At 44.7% G+C, this 22,460-nt stretch overlaps 1 protein-coding gene across 1 annotated transcript in view; it reads left to right on the forward strand.

The window, feature by feature from the left end:
* The window catches only part of EXT1 (exostosin glycosyltransferase 1), a 278,879-nt gene that overhangs the window by 255,655 nt on the left and 764 nt on the right, over positions 1-22,460 (forward strand). Inside the window, exons 5-10 of the mRNA XM_080802429.1 lie at positions 2,338-2,470; positions 4,896-5,014; positions 6,311-6,406; positions 11,405-11,494; positions 17,198-17,358; positions 19,489-19,660. Of these exons, the coding sequence (XP_080658555.1) occupies positions 2,338-2,470; positions 4,896-5,014; positions 6,311-6,406; positions 11,405-11,494; positions 17,198-17,358; positions 19,489-19,660 (771 nt within the window). The remainder of the gene's footprint in view (positions 1-2,337; positions 2,471-4,895; positions 5,015-6,310; positions 6,407-11,404; positions 11,495-17,197; positions 17,359-19,488; positions 19,661-22,460) is intronic.

Here is a 22,460-nt window from a genome sequence, read left to right on the forward strand (position 1 = left end):
CTGTTTGGTGAAATGAGGTCCATACTCTTTCAGACCTCTGAGAAGGCAAGTTGTTACAAACCCTTTAGAAAATGTTTGTCAATACGTATAAACAGCCCTAAAAATATTTGTACCCATTGACAGACTCCTAAAGTATCAATTCTAGATGTGGAAAATTTTAATTCACAAATACAGCCATTGCTTTGCATGAAAAAATTACACTGTTATTGGTCATTGAGGATAAGTAACCCACAAATACTATTAATATGGAAAGGTATCTATGATATGTAATATCTGTGATATTATAGTGGTGTAAAATGGGAAAATCTATGCCTAGAAAATGAATGCAGGAATGAAAGTTATTTTTAAGGCAAAAAGGTCAAGTCTTAAGTGTAAAAACTTAGGCGGCTCCTCCTAACAAATTCTGAGAGGTGATTATAATTTATGTGATATTTTATTGTTTTATTACAAATGAGGAAAGTGAGACATAAAAGTGGCAAATTGCTTGACCCAGGTTAAATTAAATATTTGCAATGGCCCTTGTACCTTTGCTGATACCTTCCTATCAAGACTCATTTGAAGAGAGTGTGACATGCTCATTGTTATCTCAGAAGAATACCGTAACTTCTTGTATCCTTGAATTCGAAACAATAACAATGTTGTGCTGCTGAGCCAGAAAGAGTATGACAACGAGGAGGATTCTCCTGAAAGATGGTGACCCGTTTTGTGGCATCCCTTAGATACATGTCATTTGTATATGTGTCAGATTTATGATGCTGTCTACTTCCAATTTATTCTGTGTCTTGGTATCCGAGTTCATTTAAGTGACCACATGTTGGAAAGTACATAAATTCAGAAAGCCAAAAAAGTGGATCTAAATGAAAAGCTAAAAGGGAAAATAGATAGTAGATTTAGAAGATATAAATAACATAAAACTAGGATAAACGGTATTTGAAGCGAAATTGCTCACCATGTGAAAACCCTTCACAACCACAAGAAGTTTCTCATAATTAATGCCTAGACAATAACATTTTAACACATCTCTGTTGTCCCACAGAAAGTAAACGTTACTGTTTTAGCTAGGTTCCTAAACTCTCCACCAAATTAGAAACTTCTACCTAGCCATATAAAATAAGCAGTTTTGATCTGGGGGAAAGAGAAAAATGCAGAAATCATTAAACTAAAATATTTGAGTTCTTCCAAATTACCTCCTTGCTTCCTTCGTTCTCTCTCATTAAGAAATGTAAACATGATAAGGTTTGCAAAAATAAATGTAGCTCACTTTATTACTTACCGATCACTATGTGGGATGAGATGGTTGTATTAATAACCTTAAATGATAAAGCTCCATTGAAAATGGTCTTTACTGAAAGTCACATTGCAGTAAATGGGGCCCTGGAAAATAATGATTTAGGTCTTAAATCTCTTGACAGACAGGGCAGGCTTTTTCTCTTTTTCCTTTTTCTTTCTTTCTTTCTTTTTTTTTTTTTTTTTTTTGAGTACAGGAAAAAATCGCTGCAAACATGAAATCCTATATCAAGTTAATTATTTGCCAAATCATATCTTAATGAGTGGATGGTATAATTACAAGAGTTTGAAAGTCACAGAGAGAAATCTGTAAAGTGGACTAATCACGTTCATCTGACAAATGATTCGGGATGGGAGAATGTTTGACTCTAAATGCAGAATTTAATGATCTGCGAGGTCCCAAAGTCCAAAGAAACTAATGAACTAGCGTGGCTATTAGTCTTCATATGCCATGGTTCTTCTTCTGTTATGTGAGATGTTTTGAGCAATTGTTAACTTGCTGCTTTTTGAGAAGAAATGTAGAAAAACTTCAACTAATACCCCAAAGTCCTACAATTGACTTTGAAAGGAAAACGAATTATGACAGATAAATCTGCCTCCTCAATGAAAGGAACAGATTGAAACTTCAACAGTTTCTAGAATGTTCCATGCTTTCTGGCCCCTCCCAGCCTGATCTCTGCCTGCACATCTCTATGGACCGAGAACAGATCTTCCTGGCATGGATCTAGAACCACAGCTAAATGCTCAGCCATCAAGGAAGCTGTTCTACGCACTGTGAGAACGTACTTACTATCATAGAAAGACAAGGTGGAATTTATGGTAAAACTGAAGTTGAATTAGGAAATTTGATTAGCTGTTATTCATCTCTTTCTCTCTTGCACTCTCTCCCACTGCTCTGTCACTCTGTGTCCGGGACACTTGTATCAGTGGGGAAATCTGGGGATAGAGTCACTGCTCTGAGGGTTATCATTCCTCACACTGGGACTGAACATGCTCCTTACAAGACACCGTCAAGGTCTTCTCACCACGTCCTGTGTTTTTACCTTCTAGATTATTCAGGACAGAATATTCAAGCACATATCACGTAACAGTTTAATATGGAACAAACATCCTGGAGGACTGTTCGTACTACCACAGTATTCATCCTATCTGGGAGACTTTCCTTACTACTATGCTAATTTAGGTAAGTGAGTTGCTTCCAGAGCGCCGCCCCTTGTTTGTCCTCCAGATGTTGTCCAGGGACTTCAAAGGCCCTTGGTTTCTCCATCCTGTAGCAGGGTCTTTCTACCAGCCTCCATTGGAGATGGCTGTCTAGAGACCTATCCTAACTGGTGTACCAGAATCAAGAATTATAAATGCAGCAGAGCATTGCAAAAGGAAAAAACTCCTTTCTTATCTGAGCAACTGGACCTCACATACAGTAGACTCGTTGCTGTGTGAGAAACAGGCCCCCCAAATTATGGACCATTGTGAACATGACAATGGGTTTGCTGTAATTTCACATCTCCTCATATATGAAATGGAAGCAGGAGAGCTCTCCCTATTTTTTTCCTACAATCTCAACTTTTCTCTCTCCTACCAAAGAAAAATTGAATTAATAAAGGGGAAGGAGAAAGATTTAAGAATGGATGACAAGAGACAACTCTGTTCATCCATTTAACATTTCTTGTGCTCTGTCTTACGTGCTCCATTAATGCAATGCAAGGTGCTAGAAATAAAAAGTCAGATGAGATACAGTCTTTGCTCTCAAGCAGAGTTTCTTTGTCTTATCATAATGGGGCGAAGGGAATGGACAGAGGGACTAAGCTCTCCAAAAGGCTACTATTACTGCCATAGACAATCTGTACATGGAGCCCCACTTGTGCTAGCATTAGGAAGATCTTTGACATTTCCCCCCATTCATGGTTCCGAACTGGAAAAACTCTGGGAGAGTAAAGCATCTTTCAAGTCGATGGGGGGAAAAGACTCTAGATTTTCCACCCTGTCCCGATATTCTCTATAACTATCTCACCTTTTTTTTTTTTTTTTTGAGCTGTGCTTGTTTAATTTGAAACTGATAAAAAGAAACTTAAAAAGAAGTCATGGCCTAAAATACCAACCAGTGACAAAGAACCCTTTAAGCCAGACCAGACATACTATGGGGACTGTTTTAAAAGCATTGAATGGCCCACATGGGGTAATGTATTTAGAATTTGGTAATTTTTGGAATAAGGCCATACTCAATAAAAATGCTTGCATATTTCCTGCAGAGCAGTGAGATCTCCATATGGAGGGAGCACGTTAGAAGTGTGCACATAGTGCTTCCTAAACTAGTACAGGAAAATGTAGACGTGGTGACTTGTCTCACCGGGAGAAAGGAAACCCCTCCGTCCCATTTCTTCTTCTTTGGCAAAGTTTTGCATGTGTATCTAGAAAGTGGAGAAGTCAGCTTCTTTCTAACATGCAATTAAGGTACCAATTGGATGATCTCATTTGCTCTACAAAACACTCGCAGAATCCTTTAGTAGACATTGTCTTGTTCCTGCCTTTATTCTCTCGACATCAAAGCTTAACTCGGATGTCACTGCGCACTCTTGTTTGCATTGAAGCTACCAAAATGCGAAATTCTTGGGTCTGAACTAGTGAAGTTTTTAAAAAGCTTTTAAGTGTGTCTCCAGTTTCTTAGTGAGTTCTTCTGGAAAACCTCCTTCGGGGGGAGAAGCCATCTCGCCCCTTTCTGTTCCGTGGCTCCTGCTTGTTTCACACGTTTCCACCCGGGGTTTCAGAGCGTGCAGCCGGTGGAGGTCAGGGTCACGTCCTTTTTTCCCTCCGATTATGTCAGCGCCCACAAAAGAGCTTCTGCTCCAGAATAATGATGAGGGGGGTGAGGGCTACCTGCAAACACATATTGAGCACTTACTGTTTGCTGGGTCCTGTTCTAATTGCCTGGTATGCATTTATTCCTATCATTCCATTCTCCTAGCAGCCCCATGGGTTTGATGCTCTTGACCCTCAGGCCCACTTTCCAGCTGTGGAGACCCCGAGGGGAAGATCCTACCACCCATGGGCACGGGGATTGCCACCTAGACAGCAAGGCTCTGGATGCTGTTCCTTGAACCTTTGTCACATGCTGGTCATTATTGGAAATAGGATTAATCAGGCCAAAAAAAAAAAAGGCGCGGGGGGGGGGGGGGGACACCTTAACTCCATTATGAAGAATTAGAGCTATTCAGATACCCAGGAGAGAGCCTGTTTCCTTAAATCCACCTTAAGATGTCAGTGGCTGGAGTAGACTCTGCTGGGAGTAGAGAGTGGAGGGGGGTGGGGGGTGTGTCCAGACTTCGGTCCCTCGGAACCCACAGGGAGAGCAGAGGTGCATCCCCAGGGGAGGATTAGGCTATCAGAGGTAGAACCTCCAGCTGGACGTGAAGCTGTAAATTACCAAGGTCTCAGGCAACAGTTAACTAGCCGCTTTTCACCTTGTTTTTGTTCTGTCAGGGCAGGAGACGTGAAGGAAAAATATGCGAGGCGGGAAGGTTAGCTTCAGGGCGAGGCGATGGAGGGAGGAGGAATGGTTTTCTGAGTGTTTTCTAGGCTTTCATTGGGCTCCTCTCCCGCTTCTCTTTCAGGTTTAAAGCCCCCCTCCAAATTCACTGCGGTCATCCATGCGGTGACTCCCCTGGTCTCCCAGTCCCAGCCAGTGTTGAAGCTTCTTGTGGCTGCCGCCAAATCCCAGTACTGTGCCCAGGTGAGTGCCGGGCGGACCGCAGCCCCCGCTGCCTCCAGCTCCGCGGACCAGAGACCCCCCGCTCTTCCCTGCTCCGTGCTCCCCTCCCCGGGACTCATTCAACATCGGCCCGTTCCTCCCCTTTCGCTTGTCGTGCCTTTACTCCCTTTTCACCAACGTAGCCAACGGTTCTTGGAAGTGAAATTCAGCACGGGTAAGGGGTGGGTTACAGAGAGATGTTTCGCTGGAGTAAAGTTGAAACATACATACCCACGTTCTTTAAAGAATGTGTAAAGACATTATTTTGTTTTTATTTTTTTTTTAAGATTTTATTTATTGATTTGACAGAGATCACAAGTAGGCAGAGAGGCAGGCAGAGAGAGAGGAGGAAGCAGGCTCCCCGCTGAGCAGAGAGCCTGATGCGGGGCTCGATCCCAGGACCCTGGGATTGTGACCTGAGCTGAAGGCAGAGGCTTTAACCCACTGAGCCACCCAGACACCGCCATTATTTTGTTTTTAAATGTCAGAGTGTTAAAGTAACCTCAGAAATGCCATGGGCACCTAGAAGACGAAGTTTCAACAGAAGAAGCAGACTTGCCAGTGTCAGGAGGGTCCACTTTTCTCTCATAGCACCCATGACTTCAGTATAAAATCGGGAGAAGACTCTATCTATTACAGGATTTTCCCAATCAGTGTCCCTCCCATATGCTTTCCACAGTGGCATTGTGATTTGTAAATCAGGTTTTACAAAAAGGCTTACGAACTTGGAAACAGTTAAAACCTGTTGAAGTATGCCTTTCTGAACCGAACACATTTATCGAGAAGTCACATAAAATCAGCAGCCATTCCAGAGAATCCAAATCATGAGCTCACCGTACCGGTTCCATCTCGGATTCTCTTCTCTCTCCCACAATGCCCGCAGGAGCACTGCTTCCTAGCCAATGTTCCAGAGCTCGTTACCCATTTTTATTTAATTTGGTCATTGTTTCGTTGCTCATCGAACGATGTCAGAATTAAAGAACCTACTTTTTTAAGATTCAGCAACTCTGAAATGCACTTCTTTTCTCCCCAGCTTTCTCCTGCCCCCTTGATGTAGTTTTTTTCAGGTTACTCTTTTCGTCCTCTCTCTGTAGTGGTTGAGGTGACCAGGTTCTGGAGATGGTGGTGGGAGGGGGGGGTGCTCTCTTTAAAATTCAAGTTTGATGTCTGCCTCTCTGCTTTGCTTAGGCCTCTTTCTGTCTCTTGAGAGGAAATTGCGGTGGAGGGCTCACTAAAGCCAGCCTCACCAAGCCGTCTCATGCCCCCTGTCCCTTTCAGATCATAGTTCTATGGAATTGTGACAAGCCCCTACCAGCCAAACACCGCTGGCCCGCCACGGCTGTGCCTGTCATCGTCATTGAAGGAGAAAGCAAGGTAGGACGGGAAGGGGCCCCAAGTGTAGAACCGCACTGGGGTGTTGGTTTCTCTAGACGGAGTGTCTGGCTCTGGATTCCTTTTTCTAAAATTATCCGCGTCCCTGAAAAGCCTCAGCTTTGACAGCTGTCGGTTCTCAAATTGGGGAACTGTGGGTCCTAACGCCGCCTCTGGAGGGGATCTGTGGCCCCGCATATACTTTCCTTCTCTGACCGTCGGTTTCCTCCTCGTCTACAGAATAGAAGTAATGACACACATCCCTAGGGCTGCTGCTAGGGTACGATGCATTCAGGGCCTGGCAGTAGTGATTCTCGTATGAATGATGAGAATCAAGATAAAGCTGCTGATGGCGGTCACGTCTGAGATTTGTTTAGCTGGTTCGTCCATATCAGTTGTGTCTTTCAGAATAGTGGCTCGTCCTCGCATTAATCTTGAAGAGGACATCTGCACTTTAATTCCGTTTGGGTGTCTCCACCAGAGACGCGAGTGTGCTGCCTAGCTGGTCCCTTGCTCATTCTCCAGTTCATTTTGCCTAGAACTGAATGATCTTCTGATCATCTCTCAGCCATAAGGGACTCTGTTTGCCAATGCTTGAAATTAACATTTGAGGCCATGTGTAATCTGGCCCTGGGCAGCCTGGCCAGTCCTCTTCTCTCCCATTGCTTCCCCCACCCATACCCTGTCCTCTCACCAAATTTGATCACTCACGGTTCTTTAAATTGCACTGTGTCCCCTCCTGCCTCTAATTCTCATCTTTCCCTTTTGCTGTAAGTCTTGACCATCCCTTCTCAAAGCTTTCTCTTTGTTATCAAAATGTCCATGCATTCTTGAAGCCCCTGTTCCCGTGCTATCTCCTTCTTCTGCTCCGGGCAGCCAGGGGTGAGTTCTTTTTTCTCTAGCTTCTGCTCGTTGCTTTCTTGTAGATCATATCGGTTGTGAAGAAATTAGCTGCTACTAAATGGAACAGATTGGTGAAGCATGTCATCTAGGAGACATCCTTGGTCAGTACCCGAGAAAGCAGGTTTTGGAAGATTGTCTCACACTAAGTAAAACATCTTCGAGCCAGAGTAAAAAATATCAGTTAGGTGAAACCATTCAAAAATCATCATTTGGGTTACTAGAAGTAGCAGTCTCCTGTAGTTCGACGTGATGCGGTGAGAATTACAGTTGTCACGTGGGCCAGGGGATGAGCGCATTATCTGTTCATTTCCAACATATGCCCGGCTGCTCTTTGCTGCGCCCCGCGCCGTATGTTGGAACACCGTGTGCAGTGTGACCCAGAAAGCCCCAGCATTCACAGGGGCTGGAGTCGAGCAGCGTGGTTATCCAAGAGCTGCTTCGTAAGCATTTCCTGAGTGAAGGTGGGAATTAGAAAATCACCTGCTTCTCAGCGTGGGTCTTACTTACCCTTACGAAACCCATCTCACTATAGATGTGGTTTCACAAAAGGGATGGCACACAGAAATCTCCTGCCTACGATCCCATATGTCCATTTCCCCATTGCCAGTGCCCAAGGTCCCAGACAGTGCTCAGATGGATGCTGTTGACATTGGACTTGGGTATTCATTGTTTTTTTTTGTTTTTTTTTTTTTTTTTTTTTTTTTTTTTTTTTTTTGTGCTTCCATGGGTGTCTAGATCTTCTTCTGGTAGATAAGTCTTTCTTGGAATATGTCAGGAAATTGAAACAGGGTCTAGTTAGACTGACTAGGGGCCATTCTGACTTCTGTGGTTAGTATTACATTTTTACACACAGATTCAATGACTAATTTTTTACTTTCACTCTGTGAGTAGTCCCAGTTTCTTTGTGTACAAGATGGGGGCTCGAACAGACCTAGCTTGTAAGAGACTTCACATTCTCCCAGCCATGTCAATCGCTTCTCGGCCTTTTGGCTAAGATAAAGTGGCATACGTTCTCCCAGCCGTACCTGTGTCAGAGCTTCTGGCCATTTGCTGAGTCCTAGATGCCACGCTGGCCACTGATTCCAGTGGGCCATTCCTCTCCGCTCACTCTCACTGCCCTGGGACTCACCACCTAGTAAAGCATTTGCATTTAATTAAGTATTGCTTCAGGCTCTGTTTTTTGGGGAACCTCAGCCAACCCTTGGGCCCTTTTGGAGGAGTCAGTGAGACAGCGCATTACAGGTGCTTAGCCCTGGGCCTGTGATGCACCCAGGAGATATCAAATGTCCACTACTCTTCTGGGAGGCACTGGAACGTTACAGTTTGTTTTATGGGCTCGACAATGAGTTATTTAAGTCTCTGTGCCTCGATTCCTCCTTTAGTAAACGGAAGCAATCATAATACCTAAAACAGGATTGCTAAAAGATCCCATGGCACAATACTAGACTTGCAGATGTCTCGGAAGCGTGGATACACACGGTGGGTGCTGGATACAAGTTAACTCTTACTGTGCTTCGTATAATTACTTAGGGATATTTCTTATATTCCCCATTAGACAATAAACTTCTTGCATCTTGGTCATTTCCTATCCATGTTTGCTAATTCTAGAAGGGGTTGAGCTGGTATACGGTAGCTAAATATTTCTTACGTGAGCTAAGAAGCAAAACCCATTTCACTCAGGATTGAATTTCTGAGTACACCAGTTCCTTTCCTATTAAACCATCAACTTTCAGAATGTGGCTGAGGCAAGGTATTTGGAAGAGAGTGTCTAGTTTCAACACTGGAATTGGAAGTGGCTGGGTGATGGGCTCCTAACCTCTGTTGATGAAGCAGGTTCAGAAAAAGGAAATGGATCCTTTTATGAAACCAGCAGTTAGGAGCGTAATGGGGAGGAAGTCATAGGTCCTGCTCTTTCCCCATTGTATGTACATTTCCATATCTAGCCTTGAGTTTGGAGTGGATCTGTTCGCTGCTTTGGCTGCAAAATTCTGTTTTGAATTTATAGGCCTTGTCTGTGCAGCTCTCCCCCATAGACTTAACAAGGGAAAGGTCAGGGCATCACTAAGCTGGCAGCTAATGGTTTCTGTGTTAGTTGGCGGACATGTAAACAGTATCAGGAGAGTTGCTTCGGGCTGAGATTTCTGAGCACCGTGTATATGGGGTTGCTGATCGCTTTATATTTTATTTCGTTTTGAAAGCCTGAGAAGGGAAAAGAAAACTTGACCCAGCTGACAGATGTGTAGGAGCAGACCCTGGAGCCATTTACGCTGTAGATACATCCCTGGAGCTCCCAGAGATGGAAAATAGTGGGCACTTCCCATCCTTTAATGTCAGAAGCCCTCCAGTAGCTTCGCGGGCGTGGAAACGGAATCTCATAGGTCATCTGGCTTCTTGTTGTAAATACAAGCTTGAGCTTCTTGGGGCTGGGGGTCCTCAGATTTGTGGAGAGCATACCCTGGGCAGCCTGGTTAAGGGTCTCTCTTCCCCTTTGTCTCCAGTGTCCAACAGCTGCATTCCCTGACCTCTGTGCCTTGAGAGGGGGTGGCAAATGCGTCTTTTCTCTCGGCCTCCAAGTGTGAATGTAGAGAGGCTATTGTAACTGTTGATACAACTTCCAGAGTGAATATGAGGTTGCCTGATGTTCCCCCCCCCCATTCACTTTTGAGGTCCTTCTCGAACATGAGACAGGTGTCACATAGTGGCAGACATGCTCTACAGAACCTCACCGATGGGGATGAAATGCTGGTGGTTCCATCCTGAGCAAGACACCTAAACTTTCTATGCCTTAGCTTGCTTGGCCGTAAAATGGGTTTATTATAAAGGAGAAACACGATAATGTGTATGAAGAACTTGGAACATGTCTGGCACATAGGAGACATTTTTCCAGTGTTAGTTATTCTTACCATTGTCACGGTTAGTCATTCTGCAGTACGTTCAACACAGAGGCTCAAGGTGTGACTGTCACAGAGAAGTCTGTCTAGTCTTTTTTTTTTAAGATTATTTATTTGAGAGAGAGAGAGAACACGAGCAAGGGGAGGGGCAGAGGGAGAAAGAGAGAAAATCCGAAGCAAATTCCACACTGAGCACAGAGCCCCAGGTGGGACTTGATCTCAAGACCCTGAGATCCTGACCTGAGCTGAAACCAAGAGTCAGACACTTAACCAACTGCCCTGAAGTCTGTCTGGTCTTAATTTTTCCAGTGGGTCCTCTCCTCCCCAAAGCCCTCGCCCCGGACACACCCACACACACCTCACCATGCCTTATCCTGGAGTTGCCCAAACTTTATTCATACACTACCTTCACGGTTTGCTAAATCCATATACCACATGTGCTATTTTGTATTTAGTATTTGGCTATAAATCGGCTTACTTTTCATCTCAGTGAGGTGATTTTTAAGTAAGTTTACTACTACCTGTTCCTGCTGTAGCTGCTGATACAGGCGTGTGTATTTTTTTCTACTCTATGCTAACATCAGTAAAGAGAATTTTTATAAATGTTTTTCTACACACCTCCTGAAACAACGTGGCCTTTCAGTGGTGTGTGCCCCACGCTTGGACTCACAGCTCCATCCGTCCACTCTCCCCAGGCCTCAGAGTGCTGGCTCTCTCCTCTGTGCCTTCACATCCGCTGAGCCCTGTTTCTGCCTCACTTCTGTTTCTATCTGGTGAATTCCTATGCATCAAGCCCTACTCCAGCGTCATTTCTTCTACAAGGCCTACATCTGCCCTTGCGAGCGGCTGGCCGCCGCACCTTCTGCTTCCCTGGCATTGTCTACCCAGCAGACTAGGACAGACCGTCTGCATCTGGACGTCTCCGTGGACTGTGAGCTCCTCCGAGACCAGAGAATAATTGTCTTACTCACCTTTGTGTACTCTCTTTGACTAGCAAGGTGTCTGTACACAGTAGGCGCCCAATAACGGTAGAACAAATGGCTCCGCACTGATGGGAAATGGACGTCTTCAACATTGAGGGGGGACGTGGTGGCAGAACTTTCCTTTTGAAGGTGAGGATGGGGGACTTTTCCCGAAAACAGGTCTCTCAGTTTACCTCTCTTTTCCTTCGTTCCTTCCCTGCTACCTCCTTTCCGCCCACTCCCAGGTTATGAGCAGCCGGTTCCTGCCCTACGACAACATCGTCACAGACGCCGTGCTCAGCCTCGATGAGGACACTGTGCTTTCAACCACGGAGGTAAGCGCCCCCGCCTGAGGAGTGGGGTGGGGTGGGGGGTCTCAGGCTCTTGCCCCAGACCCCAAGGTGCCAGCGCTTGTTTTGCCCAGGCCATGGCCACTTGAAAACCTTTTTTCAAAACTCCCTATGGCGGGTTGCCTGGGTGGCTCAGTGGGTTAAGCCTCTGCCTTCGGCTCAGGTTATGATCCCAGGGTCCTGGGATCGAGCCCCGCATCGGGCTCTCTGCTTAGCAGGGAGCCTGCTTCCCCCTCTCTCTCTGCCTGCCTCTCTGCCTGCTTGTGATCTCTGTCTGTCAAATAAATAAATAAAATCTTTAAAAAAAAGAAACAAAAAACTTCCCACAGAGTCTGTTATAATGAACCCAGTTCCTGTGAGCACCTTGCCACCACCTGGCTCCCGGAAGAAGGCATTTTCCCCTCCGTTATCTCTGCTAATTGGCTCCTCGTTTGCATGGCTGTGCCTGACCTCTCCCTCCTGCCTGCCTCCTTTTGTTCTAAACAGCACAGCAGAACCCAGAGGAGGGGGGGGGGGGCACCTGCTTAGCGTCATCTTGAGACCACGGTGCAGAGCAAACAGCCCATCCTTCCCCAGTGATCCGAATGCCCGTGGCTGCGTGCTGCCTTTTTTAGGGTGCACTGTTCTGGGTTCTGAAGGCAGCCTCTCTGCTCAGTTTAAAGAGCTCATTTTCTTTCACCCACACGAGAGCAAACGTTTGCACTTTAAGACTGAGATGGGAGACCCTTGCTATTTCAGGGGTTCAGGTATTTGTGCCTAAAATAAGATTGCACAAAGAACGTGTGAGGAGGAGTGAGAGAGGAGGAGAGATAGATATGATAGGAAACCAATTTTTACAACTCGAAGGAGTATTGATTCTCAGAAACCTCGCTTTAAACCATCAAGGGGACCAAAGACAGTTCTATAAAAATGGTGTATATCCGAAATGCGTTATTAACGGTGGCTGCTGAAAAGCATGGAGTCGGAGCTACTTGTAGCTTTCCCTTTCTTTTCCCCTCTTATTCATAATCATTTTCTCTTCTATTTGAACTTCCACGCTTACCAGCATGCCCTTTCCTGGATGCCAGTCCATGTGGCCGGCACTTGGTGTCGACCTAGGCTAATAGCCCTGCCGTCTCCTTGAAATTCACAGATGTTCTGTGCAGGACAAAAATGCCCTGGGCCTCACCTCAGTAGAATGCTTTCTCTGCAGCCCAGGCTCTGTAAACACTCAGTGAATGAATGACTGAAGGGCTGCACGCTGAGGGAGCTAAAGTGTGAACGTGCAGCCAGTAGTGCCCAGTGCAAGTCCGCAGGAGAAAGGGGTTGGGAGTGGAGGGGAGGAGAAGGTAGGTCTCGTGTTCAGAGGGAACGGCAGCCAGGGACTGCGGGGTGGGGGACACTCCAGCTGACACGTGTCTGCTGCTTCCTGCCAGGGGAGTGGGCATCCGAGGAGCACATTCACTCCCCAAGTATCTGTCAAGGAATCTCTGTGTTCTGGTCTCAGTGCCGGGTTACTTTAACGACACGGTTCCTGCCCGTAGCCCTCCTCGTCCTAGTGGCACACGGCATTCAGGTCAGGTGATTCCAGCAAAGGGATTTCAGATGACTTAGGAGGGTGGGGTTAAGGACCTCGAGGTACCTAGAGACGGGCCAGAAAAGGCAGCAGCTCCCACTCCCAGCTCTGAAGGAAATTAGTGCTTCAGAGTCTCTGAGTGTTGGAACTGGGGACCTGCCCTACGGGACCTGTGACCACAAAGGGATGTGGTGACGGCCCACAACTCTGGTGTCAAACTTAGGAGGGAGCCAGGGAGAAATACTCGGGCCTCTCGCTCTCTGTCCCACGTCCGTTTTCCTGCAGGCGACTCCCAGTGACCCGACCCAGTCCGCCCGCAGCCTGTCAGGAAGCCCGGGCTGTGCCGTCCACAGCCTTCCAAAGTAGACCTTGGCGGGGAAACACAGGGAGAGCGGCCCATCGCCAGAACAGGACAGCGATGGCATATATTTAAGTCCTTATCCCATGACGTCAGGTCCTCACGCAGCTTACGTCTTCCCCTGGGCCGAAAGAAGGCAAGCAGTCCCCACTCGAGAGTAGTGTTTTCCCCCGTCCCACAGTCAGATCTCTGTGACGTTTCCATGGGGCTGGTGAATTTCTTCGCCAACATGAGCAATTGTAGCCGCTGGGTACGTGCTGGGAGGAACGTGTGACCTCTGTGAAGTAATTAGAAGTCAGTGTGGATGGAAAGCGATATGTAAATTTAAGAGGCTGGTGGTCTGCTTCGATTTTGCCTGCTGATCCTGGAGTGATGGTTCACGTAAGATGACCAAGGACAGAGGACTTCTTTTTTTAAGTGAATAGATGGTGGTTGGTTTTATTTCCTCTCTAAGGAGTCTCCGCTTGTTTAAATGCCTCTCTGTAGCGTTAAGGATAGATTTTTAAACAGCATTCTGTAAAGGGTATTAGATATAGTTGGTCGCAGTTATTTACATTTATCTGGATTGCTGCAAACTCTCAAAAGAAAACAGATGTTGGTTTTTAAGAGAAAAGGCTGTAAGCTGACCTTTGCCTCCTTTGATGTGTTAATGATCTTCGGGAAAGCAGAACTATCACAAGAATCATAGTTTTATCTGAATTTACTTTTGAGTTCCTTTGAAATGACTTGAAACAGCTTTGAGATAGTAAGAAATTCATGTGATGAAAAAAACCCCATCGGGTTCTATAGGAGTTGCCAGGGCATGTGTTTCCTTTTCAAAGAACCATGGAAAACCCCAAAGAGCGCTGACAGCTGGGCTGATTGTTTGACGATGGGCTGCGAGAGATACCGTCCCATCAGTCGGCACCATTGGTATGAAACCCCAGTGATGGCGTGTGGGTTATCACAACCCAATTTCCATCTTCTGGCAAACATTGTCCACTCCCCTGCTGCTGGCTTTGAGATGCCCTGTGCCCCAACAGATTTTCTTCCTTTTTTTTTTTTTTTTAAGATTATTTATTTATTTATTTGACAGACAGAGATCACAAGTAGGCAGAGAGGCAGGCAGAGAGAGAGAGAGAGAGGGAAGCAGGCTCCCCGCTCAGCAGAGAGCCCGATGCGGAACTTAATCCCAGGACCCGGAGATCATGACCTGAGCCGAAGGCAGAGGCTTAACCCACTGAGCCACCCAGGTGTCCCCCCAACAGATTTCCTTAACGTATTTTCCAACACCCTACCTTTTTTCTGGTTGTTTCCATTTGGGAGGAGGGCAAGCTATAGTCTTAAGGCTCTCTTATCTTGAGTTAGAGGGCCAAACTAAATTTTCATAAAAATTTGAATATGTGACTGTTCACAAAAACAGTGACTTCTAGGCCAGAAGGATTCAGAGATAAAAGGACCTTCTCACAGATCCCTCAGGCCAGTGTTCCCGAAGGATGGTGTGTGCCCCATCCACGTGGTTTTGCGTGGGTCATCACAAGCATATTTCAGCGATTATATTTAGTGTTTGTTAGAAAACAATATAGCCAGCAACCAAACCTAGGGTTTCACTGACAGGTTTACCTAGGATGAGGGCTAATTACCCTAGGTGGGAGGCAAGCATGGGTAGTTTAAAGAATAGGAAAGAACTGATTGTATGGTGTGGGAATGTGGCAGAAAGGGAATGATGTTGTGCACATGGTGAAAGCTTGGGGACCAGTGATCTTGGCTGATTTGCTTCTTTCTTTTAATTGAGGTAACATTCACAACATGAAATTAACCATCTTAAAGTGAATAATTGAGTGACATTTACTGCATTCACAACAATGGGCAGTCATTAGTTCTGTCTTATTCAAAAACATTTTCATCACCCAAAAAGGAGACCCCCATATCCACTCATCAGTCCCTCCCTAGCTTTTAGAACCGCACATCCGGTGGGGTTTTTTTTTGTTTTTTTTTTTTTTTTGTCTCCACGGATTGCCTTCTTCCGGGCATTTCCTACAACATGTGGCCTTTTGTGGGTGGTTTCCTTCGGCATGCTGTTTGCAGGGCTCATCCCATATTCTCAGTGTTTCATCGCTTCTTGGAGCTGAATGATATTCCGTCATATGGACATACCATGGTTGGTTTATGTATTTGTCAGTTAATAGAACCTGGGTGGTTTTCCCTGTTGGCTATTGCGAATGGTTATTACTTTTCAACCTCTGGGAGGTAGGAACTGGCACCATCACTCCATTCCCATCCACCATCACAGCTCCACAACTGGAAATATTTGTGGAATAAATGAAATTTCCATCTGCATTGCTTATGGAGAAGAGATAAGGAACTTCGTAGACTGAATGTTTAATTTTAGTATATGTGCTGCCGAAGCGAGCACCGTAGACTGAATGTTTAACCTGTGTAAGAGTTCAGTTGTTCTCAGTACTGGAGCAAGAGTTAAAATGGAGGCTGTGGTCACAGTACATGCCAACTTGGAAGCCAGGTGGCTTGGTTTAAATCTTGACTCTGCCACTTACTAGCTCAGGAAAGTCACTTAAACCTCCATATGCCTTAGCTTCCCTCTGTGTACATTAAGACGATAAAATTACCTACTTCACAGGGTTATACTGTGAGGAGTACATGAGTTAAGATGTGTAACCAGAGTATTACATACATGAATATGAGCATTATATGATTGTTTTGTTACTGTTTTACTCTTCACTGTTTTGTTACTGTTTTACTTTCTGTGTACTTCTTTATCATTCATCAAACAATCATAGCAAGTCCAAAATTTGCTCACACATTCGAAAACAGATTATTTGCTAATTATAAATGTCAGTTTTGAGCAGGTTGAGAAGTACCTACTTCGGGTTCTTATAAGCACCAGGCAGTCACTTACCTGCATTGTCTTTAAAATAATCTTGTGTTGGGGCACCTGGGTGGTTCAGTCGGTTAGGCGTCTGCCTTCATCTCAGGTCATGATCCCGGGTCCTGAGATCGAGCCCTGCATCAGGCTCCCTGCTCAGTGGGAAGCCTGTTTCTCCCTCTCCCTCTGCTGCTCCCCCTGCTTGTGCTCTCTCGCTCACACACTCACTCTCTCAAATAAATACATAAAATCTTTTTTAAAAAATAAAATAATCATGTGGCTTCACTTGGCCTCTTCCCCACTTACTCTTAGTGATTTTTCATCGTGGATGCTTTTTCTAGATTTCCTTTTTACTGAGCATCTTCCAACGCTGTGATAGCTGCTCTGAATTCCTGTTCGAACTTGTGTGGTTTTTAAACGTCTTTTCTCTTGCTCTTAAGAGGATGCTTTTATTTTAGTCACTTCAGCTTTGCTGTATGCTAGTCATGCTGCCTGCTGTCTGTTCACGCTCTGGATGTACATAGGAAATCTCCCGTTTATAAAACAGATGCGTTTGTGCCTCGCATGAATCAGCGGTCACGTGCACCCCGGAGGGAGGAGGGGAAGCCAACAACTGCTTTTTCGACGTGTGTTTTTGCTTGAACAAACTCGATTCTAAAGGACATATCAGCAGTTTCTTTTCTTCTTTCGTTTCTGCACTAATCTGAAGTTTCTTCAACAGAAAACATTAAAATGTACATAATTACGGGGCAAAATGTCAAGCAGTCAGTTTAATTTGCTGATGAATACACGGAATTAATGTTTCGCAACAGTCCCGGGATTTCGCATCACGAATTAGCAGGGGGAAGGTAATGTTTTGTTGACATTTGTTAACACTGTTGATTGCTTGTTTGGCTTGTGTTCTGCCTGCAGGTGGATTTTGCCTTCACCGTGTGGCAGACCTTCCCCGAGAGGATCGTGGGGTACCCCGCGCGCAGCCATTTCTGGGATAACTCTAAGGAGCGGTGGGGGTACACGTCCAAGTGGACGAACGACTACTCCATGGTGTTGACAGGAGCTGCTATTTACCACAAGTGAGGAGTTCAGATGTCCCGCGCGTCGACGTTTAGCAACTCCTTCTCTCGTAGCTTCTGGCTGTTGTATAAAGAGGACCTTGGGCCAAGGCTCCTTCGCTGTTCACGTTCTGTCAGGGTGGCCAGCATGTGTCTTTGAAACCCTCCCTCTGGCCCACTGCATTTCCGGAAATAATGGTAGAGAAACATCTTCAGGTTGTCTGGAGTTGGACACACTCACGTTATCAAGTAACTAAACATTGAGAATAACAGCAACAAAAGTACATACTTCATTGTGCAGCCCCGGGCATTATTCTAAGTGCTTGGGATTTACCATAGAGTTAAAAAAAAAAAAAAGAAAAAATTCTTGCCTAAGTAGGTTTTCCATTCCAACAAGGGGAGGACACGATATTCGTAATAATTCTGTAATAGGTTAAGGGGGTGAGTTATAGAGCAGAAAGGCAAAGTCGAGCAGGTCAAGGATCATGAATGGTGAAGGTTAAAGGGGAGGTTTGAGGGTGGCTAGTAATCCCCATTGAACAGGTGAGATCAGAGCAGAGACTTGAAAGAAGGAGAGGAAATCATCCAAGAGGATTTTTGTAGGAAGAGTGCTCTAGCATAGCGAACAGCTGAGCCATGCTGTTGGATAAATGCCCTGAACCAGAAGGTTGGAGAAACAGCAGGAAGACCAATGTGCCAAGAGTGGAATGAGCAGAAAGCAGGAGAGAGGGGTCATGGGGCCCCATGTGCAGGACGTCGCTGCCCATGGTGAGGACTTCACTCCCCTTTGAGTGCCATGGGAGCCAGTACAGGGCTTTGAGCAGAGTGGAGACGTCTTTTTTATATTTTAGGGATCCACTCTGGGTGCTGTGTTGAGAGCAGACTATATGGGGGGCAGCGTAGAAGCAGGGAGACCTATTAGGAGGTGATTGAGATCTAGGCAAAAGATGGTGGCACCTGGGAGCCTGAAGTGGTCAGTAGTGATCAGGTTGTGGCGTGTTTTGAAGATGCTCTAACAGATTGGATATAGACTTTGATGGTTCAGTGTTTTTTTGTTTTTGTTTTGTCTTGTTTTGTTTTGTTTTGTTTTTGACCTAAGGAACTGGAGGGATAGAGGGATAGAGAGGCCATCAGGAGATGGGGAAAGCCCTTATGGGTGGATTTAGGTATTCGGGAAAGTACAGGAGTTCAGTCTTGGGCATGTTGAGACATCTGAAAGGGTATGTTGGGAAAACAGCAGGGTTGGAGATACACACTTGGGAGTTGTTGGAATATATTTGGTCTTTAAAGCCAGGGAATTTGGGTAAGACTGCCAAATTAGTGAGTGTAGATGGTTAACGTTACTGACTCAGTCGTTTTCATCCATTCTTCTGCCTAGTCTTTTTTAGTAAAGAATAGAGAATCTTGCTATCTCAGGGACAGAGTTGGAATGTAGAAGGAATAAGCATTTAGGTGGGCTGAATCTTGATCTTAAGACCTTACCTCCTAAAAGTGCATTGTTCCCCTTTTCTTCTCTGCCACTAACACTCTGTAAATGTGATTGGTTCAAGTTATTTTTCCTATAAGTAAATGCTATTATGTTCCCTCTTAAAAAAAAAAATAGAGTAAGAACTAATTCAACTTAATTTTGGGTCCTCCATAATGATTGACCACGAGATTAACGAGGGTTTTGCTCTAACAGTGTAAAAGTAATATGGTTTATAGCCCACAGAATGGAATAGTATATTATAGGGTAGTATTGATTATGGTTCTGGTTAAGTCAGTAGTTAGGATATACCGATTACGTGTAAGAACTTCTCTTACCATCCAAGTATTCAGTTTCTGACCAACCACCCTGATATTGAAGTCAGGCTGGCCAACCAGTATCTCCATCTGTGTGGCCCTCTTGTGCCTTCTTTACTTATCTGCGAAGCAAGGATAATAATAGTACCTGTATCATAGGTTCCTTATGGGGATTATACGGGGCATTTCTTGCAAAGCAGTTTAGAACATCATCTGGCATATAGTACGTACCAGAAAAGTGATGGCTATTGTCATCATCATTCATGATGTGTTTAGGGATTCAAACAACACGTATAGGTTTCCTGCCAAAGAAGACCACCTATGATTATACAATGACGGCCACCTCTGAAACCCGTCTGGCTTTTACAGATATTATCACTACCTGTACACCCATTACCTGCCAGCCAGCCTGAAGAACATGGTGGACCAACTGGCCAACTGTGAGGACATTCTCATGAATTTCCTGGTGTCTGCTGTGACAAAATTGCCTCCAATCAAAGTCACCCAAAAGAAGCAGTATAAGGAGACGATGATGGGGCAGGTAAGACTAGAACTCTCCTTCCCTGCTTTGCTCGATGGTGGTTCAGCCTGAGGTAAGGAGGGCTCGCTGCTCCTCTAGGAAGGAAAATGAGGGAATTTTAAGAAATAGCTGAAAGCCCCAAGGGAGATATGGTTGGTACATGGATGATTGGGAAGATGTAAGTCAAGGGTATTTTTCTGTCGAGAATGTAAAAGCTCTCATGTGGCGTGAGAAATATCAACCTTCTCCAGAATTTAAGACCTACAAAGAATTTATGTGAATTTAGTGTAGGGGCTTGATTTAGTGAAGAGCTAATAGTATTGTCCTCAACACAGCCTTCTGGTGGTTGCCTCTTGAGTTGGGTGAGCATCTTGGTGACGGACCAGGAATCACAGTCCTTGATTTTCCCCTAGAACTAGCACAGAGAAGTATACACAAGTCGGCTACCTCCTGAAACTCAGTGGGCTGATCTGCAAAATGGACATGGTAAAAATTGACCTCACAGTGTTGCGATACCATGTATCAAAACTTGTATGAAAGTAAAATATTTTTGTCACGTAAGTTTCATACTAAAGACACTTGGCAAGGAAATCTAATCCAACTTTCTCATTTTATGAGTAAGAAAACTCATAAAAGAGTTTTCTCTTTTAAAAGTAAGAATTGAAACATATATATTGCAAGTCACCTAGTATTAGAGACGGAAGTGGGAGTTGAATCCCAGGGTCTGTTCCTTCCACTGCTCCTTATTTTGTACCCCCGCTCCTGTATCTGGCTGATCTGGGTATGCCGAGGCTCAGCCACCTTCATTCGTCTTGGACAAAGCCTGCTTCTATATAGAAGAAATTAAAAACCTTTAGACCATTTAGATCCACCCGAGTTAAATCATGGCGAATTCAGTAGCATTTGAGTCAGCCCGGAAGGACGTACTTGAGGGTTCGATCAGTTTGGTTCTTTGGGGTTTTCCATGTGCCTTGTTCCAGTCATTATTGAAAATCATAATCAGATCTAGCTTTGACAAAGGGAAACTTAACCAGACCTCATGTTAACACAATTGATGGATTTCCACTCACTAAATTTAGTAAGAGCAGAAATCTTAGAGGTTCTTAAGTTTAGAGAATTTCCTAATTCGGTGTTTACAAACGTGTACGGATTATGGGGCCCTGGCCCAGATGCTGGTTATGACAGAGCTGCTGTCCTTAATGAGCAATGAGTCTAGTGGAAAATTTTGTTTCCCTCTAACTACTAAAAAAACAGGCAAGAGGATTTGCAAGAATTTTTCGCCTTTAAGGCAACAGACTATTCCAACTCAAGCAAGATGTATTGAGTGGCTACTGTGTGCCCAGGCATTTTTCTCTGTGTCATTTAAGGACACAGCATTCCTTAATATTGTTTGCTCAGAGAGTTCTGTGAACTTCCCTGAGGTTATACACTCATTAGGAGTGAAACTCTGATAACACATGGTTCCTCAGGAATTTATTCTATATTCTTTTCATAGATTTGCCCAATTCTACCAAACCAGTATTTCACATATTTGGGGACAAACCTAAATTTAGCCTTAGATGTAACTCGATGTGTCTAGTTAGATATGTACTGTATGTATCCCGCTTTCCTATCATGCATGTATGATGTATGACTGGCAAAAGGAGATCCCGTGTAATAAGATTATGTTTTTATTACGTGGGAAATATATCTTCTCTCATGCGTTGGTTGACCCAAAATAAACGTTAAAATCTACAGGCAAAAAAATGATACTCGGATGATTCAGAATTCTTTTTCTTTCTCTTTTTTTCCCCCATCTGTAAAAGAGAATAAGGATGAGCTTAAACTCTTGACACTAGTCCATTTGCATATGTGTGCACTTGCCTGTGGGTAGGGAGCCTGGCCCCATACCAATTTAGGAACAAAATGAGGTCCCTTTGGGACTGTGTGCTCTGATAGGAACTCATCTGGTTAGCTTAATTAGGAACTTTCTTTGGCTTACCAAGTAGCGTTCTCTTAGTATAAACGGTAGGGGATGGAACCTGAGCTCTGCCCCTTTCTAGCCTTAAAAAAGTAAAGTAAGTTCCGGGGACCTGCTTCCTCGTCTGTGCGATGGGGATGGTATTAGCCCACTGGGGCGGTCACTTGACCAGGTGGCTGTGATGAGGCTCAAACGAGCTTCACGGAAGCACTTGACAAGCAGTGTTTTGTTTGTTATTCTGCTGCTCAGAGGTAACTTGACATTCGTATTTGCCTTCAGTGGTTCCCTTCAAGCATGTTGACACTTAACGGTTTTTAAGTGACTCTGAGTGATTCTCACAGTAAAATGTACCTTCCTATGAAAGCATTTTTCAACAGTGCATGAGAATAAAAACACCTTGAGCACACACACATGCATATAAACATCATTGTACAGTTGCCTATTGATAAAGGAGTCTTGCCGGGGGGGGTGGTTCCCCCCAAATCCGGGAGCTCCCTTTTTCTTTATTTCATAAAAATGTGGTTTGAATGACATGATGCTTATTTAAATTTCAGCACTCAAGTCATTTAAGGCTTTCTTTTAATGCAGTGTCCTCTACATGATCTCAAAATATTTAACCAGCCTTAAGGCAAACACAGAGAGCTAAAGAGATGGTAGCCATCATTTCTGCTTACCCAGAATCAACCAAGTAAACCAGAAGGTTTTAGAAAACTGTCTTCGAACCATAAACACGTTGTGAGTCATAGTATTTGTTCACATGTACAAAGAGAAGTTTTATGTTTACTGACCATAGTAGTCGAGGCTCAACTCGTAAATCATTCCCAGACCGGAGAATCAGTCAATGTGGAGCTTTGTTTGTAT

Source organism: Martes martes, assembly GCF_963455335.1.
Source record: "Martes martes genome assembly, chromosome: 4".
Classification (NCBI taxonomy): Eukaryota; Metazoa; Chordata; class Mammalia; order Carnivora; family Mustelidae; genus Martes; species Martes martes.